Source organism: Natrix helvetica, assembly GCF_964273705.1.
Source record: "Natrix helvetica genome assembly, chromosome: 4".
Taxonomy (NCBI): Eukaryota; Metazoa; Chordata; class Lepidosauria; order Squamata; family Natricidae; genus Natrix; species Natrix helvetica.
Genome location: NC_138550.1, coordinates 168965335 through 168976871, shown reverse-complemented (window position 1 = coordinate 168976871; position 11537 = coordinate 168965335). Strand labels below are relative to the sequence as shown.

At 48.4% G+C, this 11537-nt stretch overlaps 1 protein-coding gene across 1 annotated transcript; it reads left to right on the top strand.

Moving 5' to 3' along the window:
• Positions 1 to 3707: 3707 nt before the first annotated feature.
• Positions 3708 to 10697, top strand: ARC (activity regulated cytoskeleton associated protein). Its single transcript, XM_081952400.1, has 3 exons — positions 3708 to 6595; positions 7587 to 7757; positions 9085 to 10697. The coding sequence occupies exon 1, from the start codon at positions 4082 to 4084 to the stop codon at positions 5309 to 5311; it is 1230 nt and encodes a 409-aa protein (XP_081808526.1). The 5' UTR covers positions 3708 to 4081; the 3' UTR covers positions 5312 to 6595; positions 7587 to 7757; positions 9085 to 10697.
• The last annotated feature ends 840 nt before the right edge of the window (positions 10698 to 11537 follow it).

The following is an 11537-nucleotide window of genomic DNA, read 5'->3' as shown; positions in this document are numbered from 1 at the left end:
GCATACCAGGGGTTGTAACACAAATACATATACATATACATATACATATACATATACATATACACATACACATACACATACACATACACGCATACACGCATACACACATACACACACACATATATAAGCTGTACCCCGCCACGTGTTGCTGGAAAAGAAAGAAAAGAGAAAACGCAAGTCCCCCGGCGGAGACGGCCCCCGCATGGAAGTGAGCCACTGTGGCCCCTGCAAGAGCCACCACGGAGGACGCTCCCACAGGCCCCAGCCTGGCCGAGCTGAGGAGGAGAGGAGGAGGTGGAGGCCACCACCCCGACCCATCTTCCCTCAGCAGTGGCAGCGAGAGGAGGCGGCCGGTGTCCCCTGAGGAGCAGGAGGAGGGGGAGGGGGAATGAGCCACCCCTGGTGATGCAGATGTGTGGAAGCCCCTGCTGGCTGTGGCCCCATCCAGAGACGCCGTCGCCGCTGGTGTTGCCGCTTCACAGGGCACCCAGCGGCCCGCCCAGCCACACTGCACCTCAGGCTGACACTACCACTGCCCCATTGGAGCCGCCTTGGCGAGGCCGTAGCTGGTTCCCTGTGAGGGGGGTGGAGAGCGCGGCAAGCCGGCCGGGCTGAGGAGGTGCTCTGACTCCACCTCCTCTGGAGCTCCACTGGGCTGGGCGGGGGGAGGACAGCTTAAGGGTGGGAGGAGGAGGCCGACGGCTGGGGCAGGCGCTGCCCTGCCGCAGACAGCAAAGGCCTGGTGGGAGGGGAGGGGAGGAGAGAGAGGGGAGGGGGAGGCCGAAAGGCTTCGGCTCCCCTTGGTGGAAATGGCGAAGCTCGTCAGAGGAGGGGCGGAAAGGGGAAAGGGTGCAACCGCAGTCCAGCCACACATATATAGGGACGTCAGGACAAAGTTGGAGAGAGGCCGAACTGTTCCGAATATACTATACTCAAGAAATGAACGCTATGGTATAGCGTGTGTTGCTTTTACGTCCAGCAGATGGCGCTGGTTTTCAAAAAAGCATGTTTTTACAAAAAAGCATGTTCTTACCTGTCACAGGTGTGACATCTATATAATATACGTATATAAAAACATGCCAGTAGTCGAATGCAACGTTGTGTCAAAAGTTCAAAGCAATCAGTGAAGAACTTTCGGAGATTTGAGATTTTGAACAAACAAACATTACATTTTTATTTATATAGGTATATATATAACATGTGCAGCAGGGTGTCGAGAAGGGAGGGAGCATGTAATGCATACAATTAAACATGGCACTCTCTTGGTTTGGGAAGTTTTCTTGCAAACGTTTCATTACCCAACTAAGCAACATCATCAGGGCTAGAAAGGAGTGAGGTTTCTGGAGGGGAGGAGGAGGAGGAGGAGGAGGAGGAGGAGGAGGAGGAGGAGGAGGAGGAGGAGGAGGAGGAGGAGGAGGAGGAGGAGGAGGAGGAGGAGGAGGAGGATGATGTTGACGACTGAGAGGCCCTTCATGCTTTCTGAGCTTGGCTGTTTTCTTGCTGACATTTATTTACGCAACTAGGTAACAGTCTCAGTGCTAGAAAGGAGTGGAGAGGAGGAGGGGGAGGAGGGAGGGGGAGGGCGAGAAAGGGGACTGCGGGATCCTTAGTGCTCCCTGAGCTTAGTTGCATTTTTGCAGACGTTTCATTACCCAACTAGGGAACATCATCAGGGCTAGAAGATAGCGGGGTTTGCTCTTTGTTTATAGACAAGCGACTTCCCCTGTCAGGGGTAGCAGGACTGATTCTCACTCCCTTCTAGCCCTGATGATTTCACCTACCTGGGTAATGAAACGTCTTCAAGAAAACTTCCCACACCAAGAGTGCACTCAAGACCCCACATTTAACTGTTTGCATTACATGCTCACTCCCCCCCCCCCCCGGACCTCCCACCGAGACCCTGCTGCAAGTGTCAAAATATATATAGGACATGATCAGCAAGGTCAAAGGTTGGAGTTTAATTTGCAAGGACAAGCTGTTTAACCGTGATTCCTTGAAGAGACAATCCCCGGAACAGCCCTGTGGAAATCCACATTGTCACAGCGCATGGCTGCTCCTGATGTATTTTCACGGGCAGCTTCCAGCAGTTAAGTCCTTGTCTTCCAGCCTTGCCTGCTGCATAATCTATATTGTTTTATTCTATTTCATTCCCCCCCCCCCAGGGAGAAAACAGAAGACGCCCCCTCAAGAGGAGCATCCAAGAGTCCAGATGCCTCAGCTCAGCTCCCCACGCTGGTTTAAATCAAGGGAACTTCAGCCCTGACAAAACCTGCCAATCAAGCCTTGGTTGGAAGGTATCTTGGCATCTAATCCCCCCGTTACATAACCCTCCAACCTTTTCTCCCTCCTGGAGAGGCAGAGAACACGATGTGTCACCAGCCTCTTGTCATGCCAGGTCTCCATCAGGGATGACAGCTTTGGCATTCCGGAGGGGAAACTCTTTCGCTGCCTTTCTAAAAAAAGGGGGGAAACCTCTTTAGCTGCCTGGTTACATAAAATCTCCTTCCCGGTTTCCTTTTATGGACCGCTTCCTGCTTCCATAACGGGCACCCAGGAAGAAGTGTGAGCGAGCTTCAGCTGCGACGTTGGGTAGGCAGAACGTGAAATAGAAATCCATTCAAGGGCTTAGTGCCAGGAAACCATGGTGATGGGCGGGGTTGAGGGGTTGGGGACCTCAGGTGAGAAGGGGGTTGTGACCCTTTCTGACTCCCGTGGTCCAGGAAGTCCTCCTTTCTCATCCATGGGAAGGGTGGGAGTGTTTGTGACCTCTGTGGTCCAGGAAGCACCCCTCTTTCATCTGTGGGAAAGGTGTGGAACCCTTTTTGACCCCTGTGGTCCAGGAAGCCCCCTCTCTCATCCGTGGGAAGGGTGGGACCCTTTCTGACTCCCGTGATCCAGGAAGTCCTCCTCTCTCATCTGTGGGAAGGGTGGGACCCTTTCTGACCCCATAGTCCAAGAAGACCTCTGTCACCCCCTCCTCAAGCACCTGTTCCTCATCCCGTAGAGAAGATGCTGGAGCTGAAATGCCCACCTCTGACTTGGAGAAGATTTTTCTGATCTCATAACTCAGGTCTGGAGAGTCACCCGAGGGAGAAGGACTTTGCAATGAATTGTGCCAAGGAATGCATCAGATCTGGAGGCAGAGGGGGGGGGAGTTGGGTGTCCATCCTACGCTGTGCCCACTGGAGCGTGACACTCATTGGCTTAATTCCCCCCCCACACTTTGTCAAAACAAAGATTTCATAAGGACCTTGCTGACTAAGGGATGGATAAGCCCTTTTCTTTGCTCTTGAGCTGGGGGTGTGGGAGGGAGGGAAGGGGGAGAGAAGGAAGATGCCAAGGAGAGAGAGAGAGAGAGAGGGTGGAAAAAAATAGAAGAGAAAAGGTAAAGGCATTACTCATCCAACTCTCCAACTGTCTCCGAAACCTTTCAAAGCGCTTCTCGCCTCATGTCTGGAGGTGTGCACGAGGGGGTGGCAAAGGCAAGAGGGAGGGGGAAGCCGAGAATTTTGCCAGAAGCTGTGTTTTCCCCTGAATCCCTTTCTCAGCCAATCAGAGGCACGTTGCCGATGAGCAAATAGGCCTGGCTACACCCACGTACGGAGCTGTGTGCAGTATAAGTATGGGTCTCCGTCGATGAGAGCGGCAGAACAGAGCAGAGCAGAGAGAGAGGAACCAAAGAGCTCTTTCTGTTTTCCAACTCCCGGAGGAAGACAACGAAGCTCTCCTTAAGTTCCCAGGAGGGTTCTGGAAGCCAAGAAGAAGGTACCCCAGAAGCAGAGAGGTGGCCTTCCATCCGTCAAGGGGAACCTGACAGATCTGCCTGGGAATTAAAGCCTTTGAAGGCGAGGAGGAGGAAGAAGTCGAGGCTGGAAAGAACTTTCCTGGTCTGCTTCGTGGACTTTTGCTTCAACACCAAGTGGAGTTCGACAGCCACGTGGTTGTTGGTTTTTTTGTCTGGGGCGACCTCTGATCCAGTTGTGTTTCGTGCTTTAGGGGAGAAGAAGGCAAGTCCGTTTCGGGGCAGAGTGGTTTGGAAAAGAATTGTTGGGGTGGAAAGTGTATAGCAGCAGAGGTAGAGATGATGCAGGTGGACAGCTTCAACCATGGGAATCTCCATTCTTCCCAGGGTCATCGGGGGATGGCCAACAACAAGCCCAACGTCATCCTTCAGATAGGGAAGTGCAGGGCTGACATGTTAGACCATGTGAGGAGAACCCACCGACACCTTTTGACCGAGGTGTCCAAGCAGGTGGAGAGGGAGCTGAAAAGCCTACAGAAATCGGTGGGGAAACTGGAGAACAATCTAGAAGACCACGTTCCTTCAGCCGCGGAGAACCAGAGATGGAAAAAATCCATCAAGGCTTGCCTGGCTAGATGCCAGGAGACCATTGCTCACCTGGAGAGGTGGGTCAAGAGGGAGATTAATGTCTGGAAGGAAGTCTTTTTCCGCTTGGAGAAATGGGCTGACCGGTTGGAATCTGGTGGGGGAAAGTACTACCATGGTGACCAGGGCAGGCAAACTGTCTCAGTGGGAGTAGGGGCTCCGGAAATCCAACCCAGCAAAGAGGAAATTTATGATTATGCCTTAGACATGAGTCAGATGTATGCCCTGACCTCTCCTCCTATTGGGGAAGACCCTAGTGCGCCCCAGCCCCACGACTCCTATCAGTGGATCACTATTTCAGATGATACCCCAACCTCTCCGGTGGAGACCCAGATCTTTGAGGATCCCAGGGAATTCCTGACTCATCTGGAGGATTATCTGAAGCAGGTGGGCGGGACGGAGGAGTATTGGCTCTCCCAGATCCAGAACCACATGAATGGCCCTGCTAAAAAGTGGTGGGAATACAAGCAGGACTCGGTCAAGAACTGGCTGGAGTTTAAGAAAGAGTTCCTTCAATACAGCGAGGGCACCTTGACAAGGGATGCCATCAAACAGGAACTGGATCTCCCCCAGAAGGACGGGGAGCCCCTTGACCAGTTCCTTTGGCGCAAGCGGGACTTGTACCAGACTCTCTACATAGATGCTGAGGAAGAGGAGGTCATCCAGTATGTCGTAGGGACCCTCCAGCCCAAACTCAAGCGTTTCCTCAGCCACCCCTACCCCAAAACCTTAGAGCAGCTGATCCAACGGGGCAAGGAAGTTGAGGGCAGCCTAGATCATTCTGAGGAGCCCAGTCCCCAGAGGTCCCCCAAACACCAGTTAGGAGGATCGGTGGAGAGTTTGCCTGCTTCTTCTACTGCTAGCCCCGTTGCTAGTGATGCAACTCATCCAGATATCTGTGCCCAACCAGTCACAGTGATCTGAGCCCAGATATCAAGGCACTAGAAACAGATGGGGACAGATGGGTACCCTCAGCTTCCTCACCAGGTTTGTTTCCATTCAGTGGGTGCCTTGTGCTACACTGATGATTTCTGGGATCTCAGCTCAGAAGCTGGTTGGTGATGACTGCCTTTTTCTTCTGGTATCCCATGTGGAGAACATAGCGAGCTTGAATCATCTGGTGTGCTTCAAGCTGGAACATCGGTAGCTGAGTTTGAGGGTGGCTTTCTAAAAGCAAGGATCGAACTATGTTACCAAGGTAGGAAATCCTTCTTTTGGGGCAGGGACGACTGTATCACCTCGGGGGGTGATTCCCTAGGGATTTAAATAGACACGCTCACAGAAGGTCCTTCCTTCTAGCATTAGTTCCGTCCTTCAACAAGCTTTTCCTTCCAGACATTCTCTCATCCTTGCAGGTAGCTGTTGAGAGTTGACTTCTGTTTATCTCTGCATTAGCCAATGGAATTACCTGCTTTCTAGGAAGTTTCCCATTTTCATAACTTCCTCGACAACGTTTAGACTGAGGGCCAAAACACATTGGAAAGCAAGTTTCAGGTGTCCTGGCAGAATATTCCAACCAACACTTGAAGCTCCGTTGTTTTGGCTTCTGTTTTGATTCTCCGATGGGTTTCTGGATTCTCTCTGACCTGATTTTCAAGGTCTTTCAGCTCCCGAAAAGCCATAAGTAAACACACTTACCACCTGTTCCTTCTCTAAATCCAAGCCGTTGAGATGAGAAAGGGCCATGCTGTTGAATTTCTTGTTGCATTCATGAGGGCGATAAGCAGAGTTCTAGTGAAGAGACAGATTCTTAAGAAACATCTAATGGGGGTTTAGACAAAGAAAGAAAGTTGGAGGGATGCATAGACTACAAGAAAGAATGAAAATGTGACATGGACACAGCTTGAATTGAGAATTTAACCCATCTCCAAGAATGTCTACTAAAGTTGTACTAGCTTTTGCTAGTTGAAAAAAAATGGACTGCATATTTCAATGGTGGAGATCACCTTACACCAAGGTGTAAGTTTGAACTGAAGCTTTTTAGCTGAGCCTCATTTGATGACGCAAATAACAACCAAACTAGGAAGAAAACTGTCAACTTTGAGAATTTGATGCTGTTGAAGAAAGAAAAGCAAAAGAGAAGCGAAACTAAACTTCCCTTTCTGGCTGAAAGACACAACTTGGCATGCAAAGGATGAGACGAAGAGCAGCTGTGAAAAATCTTGCTGGGAACCATGGGGAGATGTGACTCCTTCCCATAGGCTAGAGGTAAGCAACAACTTCTTGACTTCTTGTCTTTACCAAGTTTAAAGATGTGGTGGCTAGTTTAGGCTGGTTTCACAACACACATGAAATGAACATGGCTTCAAGATCTGTGTGTTTTAGCAGGCCCTCATGTTAAGGCACAATGGGGTTGGGACAGAGGTGGGATTCAGCAGGTTCTGACCAGTTCTCCAGAAGCGTTAACGGAAATTTTGAGTAGTTCAGAGAACCGGTAAATACCACTTCTGATTGGTCCCACCCCCATCTATTCTCTGCATCCTGAGTCCCAGTTGATCGGGAGGAAATGGGGTTTTGTAATATCCTTCCCCTGGAGTGGGGAGGGAATGGATATTTTACAGTATCCTTCCTCTGGAGTGGGGAGGGAATGGAGATTTTGCAGTATCCTTCCCGTGGAGTGGGGAGGGAATGGGGTTTTTGCAGAATCCTTCCCCTGGAGTGGGGAGGGAATGGGAATTTTGCAGCATCCTTCCCCTGGAGTGGGGTGGGAATGGATATTTTACAGTATCCTTCCCCTGCCATGCCCACCAAGCCACTCCCACAGAACTAGTAGTAAAAAAAATTGAATCCCACCACTGGGTTGGGACCTAGCATAAATACCAGGAGACCCATCAGGTTATACTTTTCTGGTGTGGCAAAAATTTGGGGAGTTTGATTTCTGATATGAATCCATTCCTCACCTTGCTCCTGTCCACAGCCTAAAGTCTCTTCAGAATGGAAGGAAGCGTCAAAATGACATTTTCAGACTCTTCTAAAAAGAAGAGGAATAGCAATTGGCTCCTATGGAAAAAAATCACTTTCCCAACTGCTGGGTGAAAACATTTCTTTATCTCTGAGAGCAAACTGTCCAAGGGCCTTTTGTGTAGATGAAACAATCCAATTGGAGCTTATCAGGGAAGGAAGCAAGCAATAGCTAAGATGAGGGATGATCTTTTGAAGCAACTTTAGCTCACACTTCAATGCTATGCTTCTGTTGCAGTGACTCATTCAAAACTGGCTGTGAGCTCAGCACTTCCTGAATCACATGTGGAGCAGAGATGGAGACGGAGAAACTGATCGGGGAAAGCCCAGCAAGCAACAGAGCTGGATGGACATCATCTTCTCCAAGCACCTGCTGCTCTTGTAGGACGAGCGTCCGAAGGAGGAGAAGGTAAATTTGTGTTCTCTGCCAGATGGAGAAATTCCTCACCCTGTTCTTAGCTAACCTCCAGATATGTCTACGGCAGGGGTCCCCAAACTTGGCAACTTTAAGACTTGTGGAGGTCAACTTCTAGAATTCTCCAGCCAGCTATGCTAAGAGTTGAAGTCAACAAGTCTAGAAATTGCCAAGTTTTGAAGACCTCTGGTCTATGGAGATTCTCAGTCATCCAGGTCAATGGTGCTTTTTTCAAGAGGCAACTGGGCTCCCTGGTTTCTTTTTCTTTGAAGACATTTCACATCTCCTCCAAGAAGCTTCTTCGGCTCTTCCACCGAACATTCCCCACCATCCAGTCAGAGCTGAAGAAGCTTCTTGGAGGAGAAATGCAACATCTTCAAAGGAAAACCAGAAAGCCCAGTTGCCTCTCAGAAAAGCACCTTTGGGACAACCTCCCACATCGAAGTTCTCAATTCTCCTGCTACTTATATACATAGACCTCCTTTTGAACTGGGAAGGAGAAGCTTAGATTCCCAATGTCACAGCACACTTTGGGAAAGAGGTGCTGGAAATATCTCTTTGGGGCTTCCCTAAAGAGGCAAGAATCAAGAACATCCTACCTTAGATAGGCCCTACTTCAAACAGGTCCTACCAACTTCTCTTCTCCAGAGCTTTCCCTGCCTCATAAGGAAATGATAGGAAATATTGTACCCTCCTAACCAGGGGTGGAATTCAAAATTTTTAGCAACCGTTTCTCTGCCTGGTTGTTGAGTTGAGGTGGCCATGGTGGGCCTACTCAGCCTCCTGTGGGAGTGGGGAGGGTGTTTTCACCCTCCCCAGGCTCTAGAGGTTTTCCTTGAGCCTCCAGGAGGGCATAAATGCCCTCCCCTGGGCTCCAGAGGACCTCCGGAGGCTAGAAACTGGTCCATTTCCAGACTTCTGGAACTTCGGTGAGGGGGACGTTTTTCACCCTCCCAGAACCTTTGCATGGGCCCTGCACTTACCTGGCATCCAAAAGGGGGTCACATGGAGACTCCTCAGAGAGGAAGGGTGGGATGGGCGGGGCTAGCCAGTCCTTGCAACTACCAGTTCGATGAACCAGATGCAAAATTAGCATCTGGTTCACTTCAACCAGTCCGAACCAGCTGAATCCCACCCCTGCCCCTAACTCCCCAATTTGAGTTGGAGGTTCTCCAGCCTCTTGCCATTGACCATGCTGGCTGGGATAGACTCCAACCATGAGAAAACCCACTACCATAATTCTCCAAAGCTTTAGTACTTGCTTTTCTTCCCTTTCTATTATTTTGTCACTTAATCTTCACTTTCTTTCTTTTTGTTATAGGGAGTTGTTTTCTTCTGTGGTTGGTTACACAGCTCCTGAACTCTTCAACGGCTTCAACTTTTGCATGCAGAAGAGGTGTTCTCTGAGGAATTGAAGCAGCAGTGTCAACATCTCAAGATGGGTGGCTACCAAGAAAGCAGAGAAGATGCAAGGAAGAAGCTGTACAAGAAGCAAAGGCCAGCAAAGGGACATTTAATGGACATAGAAGGGACATTCCTCCATTATTCAGATGGCCTCATTCCAAGTTATGACCATGTGAAAGTTGTGACTGAGGGTTATGGAGGGAAAAATTGTGGGGGACTTTGATGGAGGACTTCAACTGGAGCTCCAAAGTATCTAGAACTGAGAGAACATCCTTGCTAAAGGGCCACTCTTCATTTTCCTGTCTCTTAGGTGGCCCATGAAGATGTCAAAAAAAAAAAAAAAACAGCTACTGGGTGAGAAATGTTTAAAAAAAAATTGGAGTCAAAGGTGTTTGGTTAAACAATGTTAGGCTCTAAAATAAGGAGCTTGACCACAATGTTTTGACAAATGGGGCAAACCAACTTTCTCCACTAGCCAGCAGAGTAAGGAACTGAATATTCCTTCCTTCTTCCATTTCTTAAGCCTACTAAGAAGTGTAAAATGTACACACCATTGCATACAATGGACATTTATCAAAACATTTTTTTGATGTTCAAAGAAGATTCGCTTCACATGCCACCTGTCAAACAGGTTGGATTGGAGATAGGTATAGATTATTATGGTTTATTACTATGTTGATCATCATATTCAGCACGGGCTCTCCTACCCTTGGGTAGGAGTGACTTTCCACGAATGTATGTTCATGTGCCAAATTTGATCACATCATCAAATTTGGTGCCATGGTTACTTGAACCTTTCAGAGCCGAGTGCAGTGTTAGCCTTCAAATAAATGATGATTGTTGCATTAAAAATAGCCTGTTTCATGTTAGTCATCACAGAAGGCCAATGGTAGACTTTCAGTGGGTCTAATTATCATGTCTACATGGTGTCTTCAAAACCTCTTGCTATTGCTTCTTCAGCTCCAGAAGCAACTGTGTAACAATGCTTCTGGGGTTATCAGAGAAGCCGATGAAGGGAATCCATGAATCATGGATTGCTTCTAATGAATTGAAGCTTAGCTCCTCTTTATGGATCATCGTCTCTCACTAAGAGAGCTGGTCCCCTTATTCTATGTAAGGAGAACCTGGGAAAGATCTACCAAACCAAGCAGACCATTGTACCTGTTGTGTAATATTAATCCATCAGATCTGCCTTTGGCTTTTGATCTGTTTCTTTTGTGTTGAACTACTGGAATTGCTCTGTTCAAAGAAAGCCACGAAGAAGGTGGCCCACCACTGCATTGTGAGCTGTGGTTTTTGGGCTTGGGAACATTTGCTTTCTTGGGGACTCAAATCACTTGAACCTTGTTGCCATTGTATGACGTTTCTTCTACTTTATCACATTGGTGGTGAATCTTATGAGGCTGTGTCAGCCAATTAACATTGGAAGAAAAAAGCATTCCCCACATGCAAAAGCATTGTAGCGAAATCGGTTTATTGTGAGGAAGCATTTGTGTTTATAGATTTCTACAATAAAACATTGTGTAATAATTGCTTAAAACAATGCAGCTCGGCTTCTCATTCGTTGTTTCCAGTCTTTCTTTCTCCTGCCCACTGTGAAGGTTCCAAGAGTTGCCACCCACAATATTGAATGAACATCACCTGTTACGATGACCTTGGTTCCCACAGGAAAACATTTTGCTTTGACTGTTAGCCAGGTTATCTACTTCCCCCTTCCCTTTCCCCTCTCAGGCTTTGTGGCAATCCTGAGGCAGCACAAGATGGCTTCAGCCAGGGTCACTTCAGAGTTGACCCAGAAGCTGTAGTATGTGTTCTGGACCCAATATTTAGACACAATGATAAAGATAAATGATAGTCAATTAGCTACAACCAAAACCTGGGATTATCTCATGGCTGATTCCAGGCACAGATTGCTTATTTTCAGTGAGGGGGGGGATCTCCCTCAGGGGAAAAAACAGGTCCATAATTTGGAGATGCTTAGAGTTGTGAGCAAAAGACCAAGTCATCTCCATACCAAGAATGCATACTACCAGAGATGGTATTCAGCCGGTTCTGACCGGTTCAGGTGAACCGGTAGTGGAAATTTTGAGTAGTTCAGAGAACTGGCAAATACCACCTCTGGTTGGCCATGCCCTCCCTCCCCAAGCATTCCATTCCCTATATTCCCTTGTTTTTTTTAAGCTCAGCTGATTCATGCAGCAGAATGGATTGCTGCTCCTCAGCTGAGCTAAAAAAAAACATCTCGGCTCACCAGCGCTGACACCAAAGACGGTCTTTGAGTGTTGCACGTGTGCACAAAGTGCACTCTCAGTAGGAAAAGATTTGGAATCCCACCACTGCATACTGTTAACTTTGGTTCTTATCCCAACT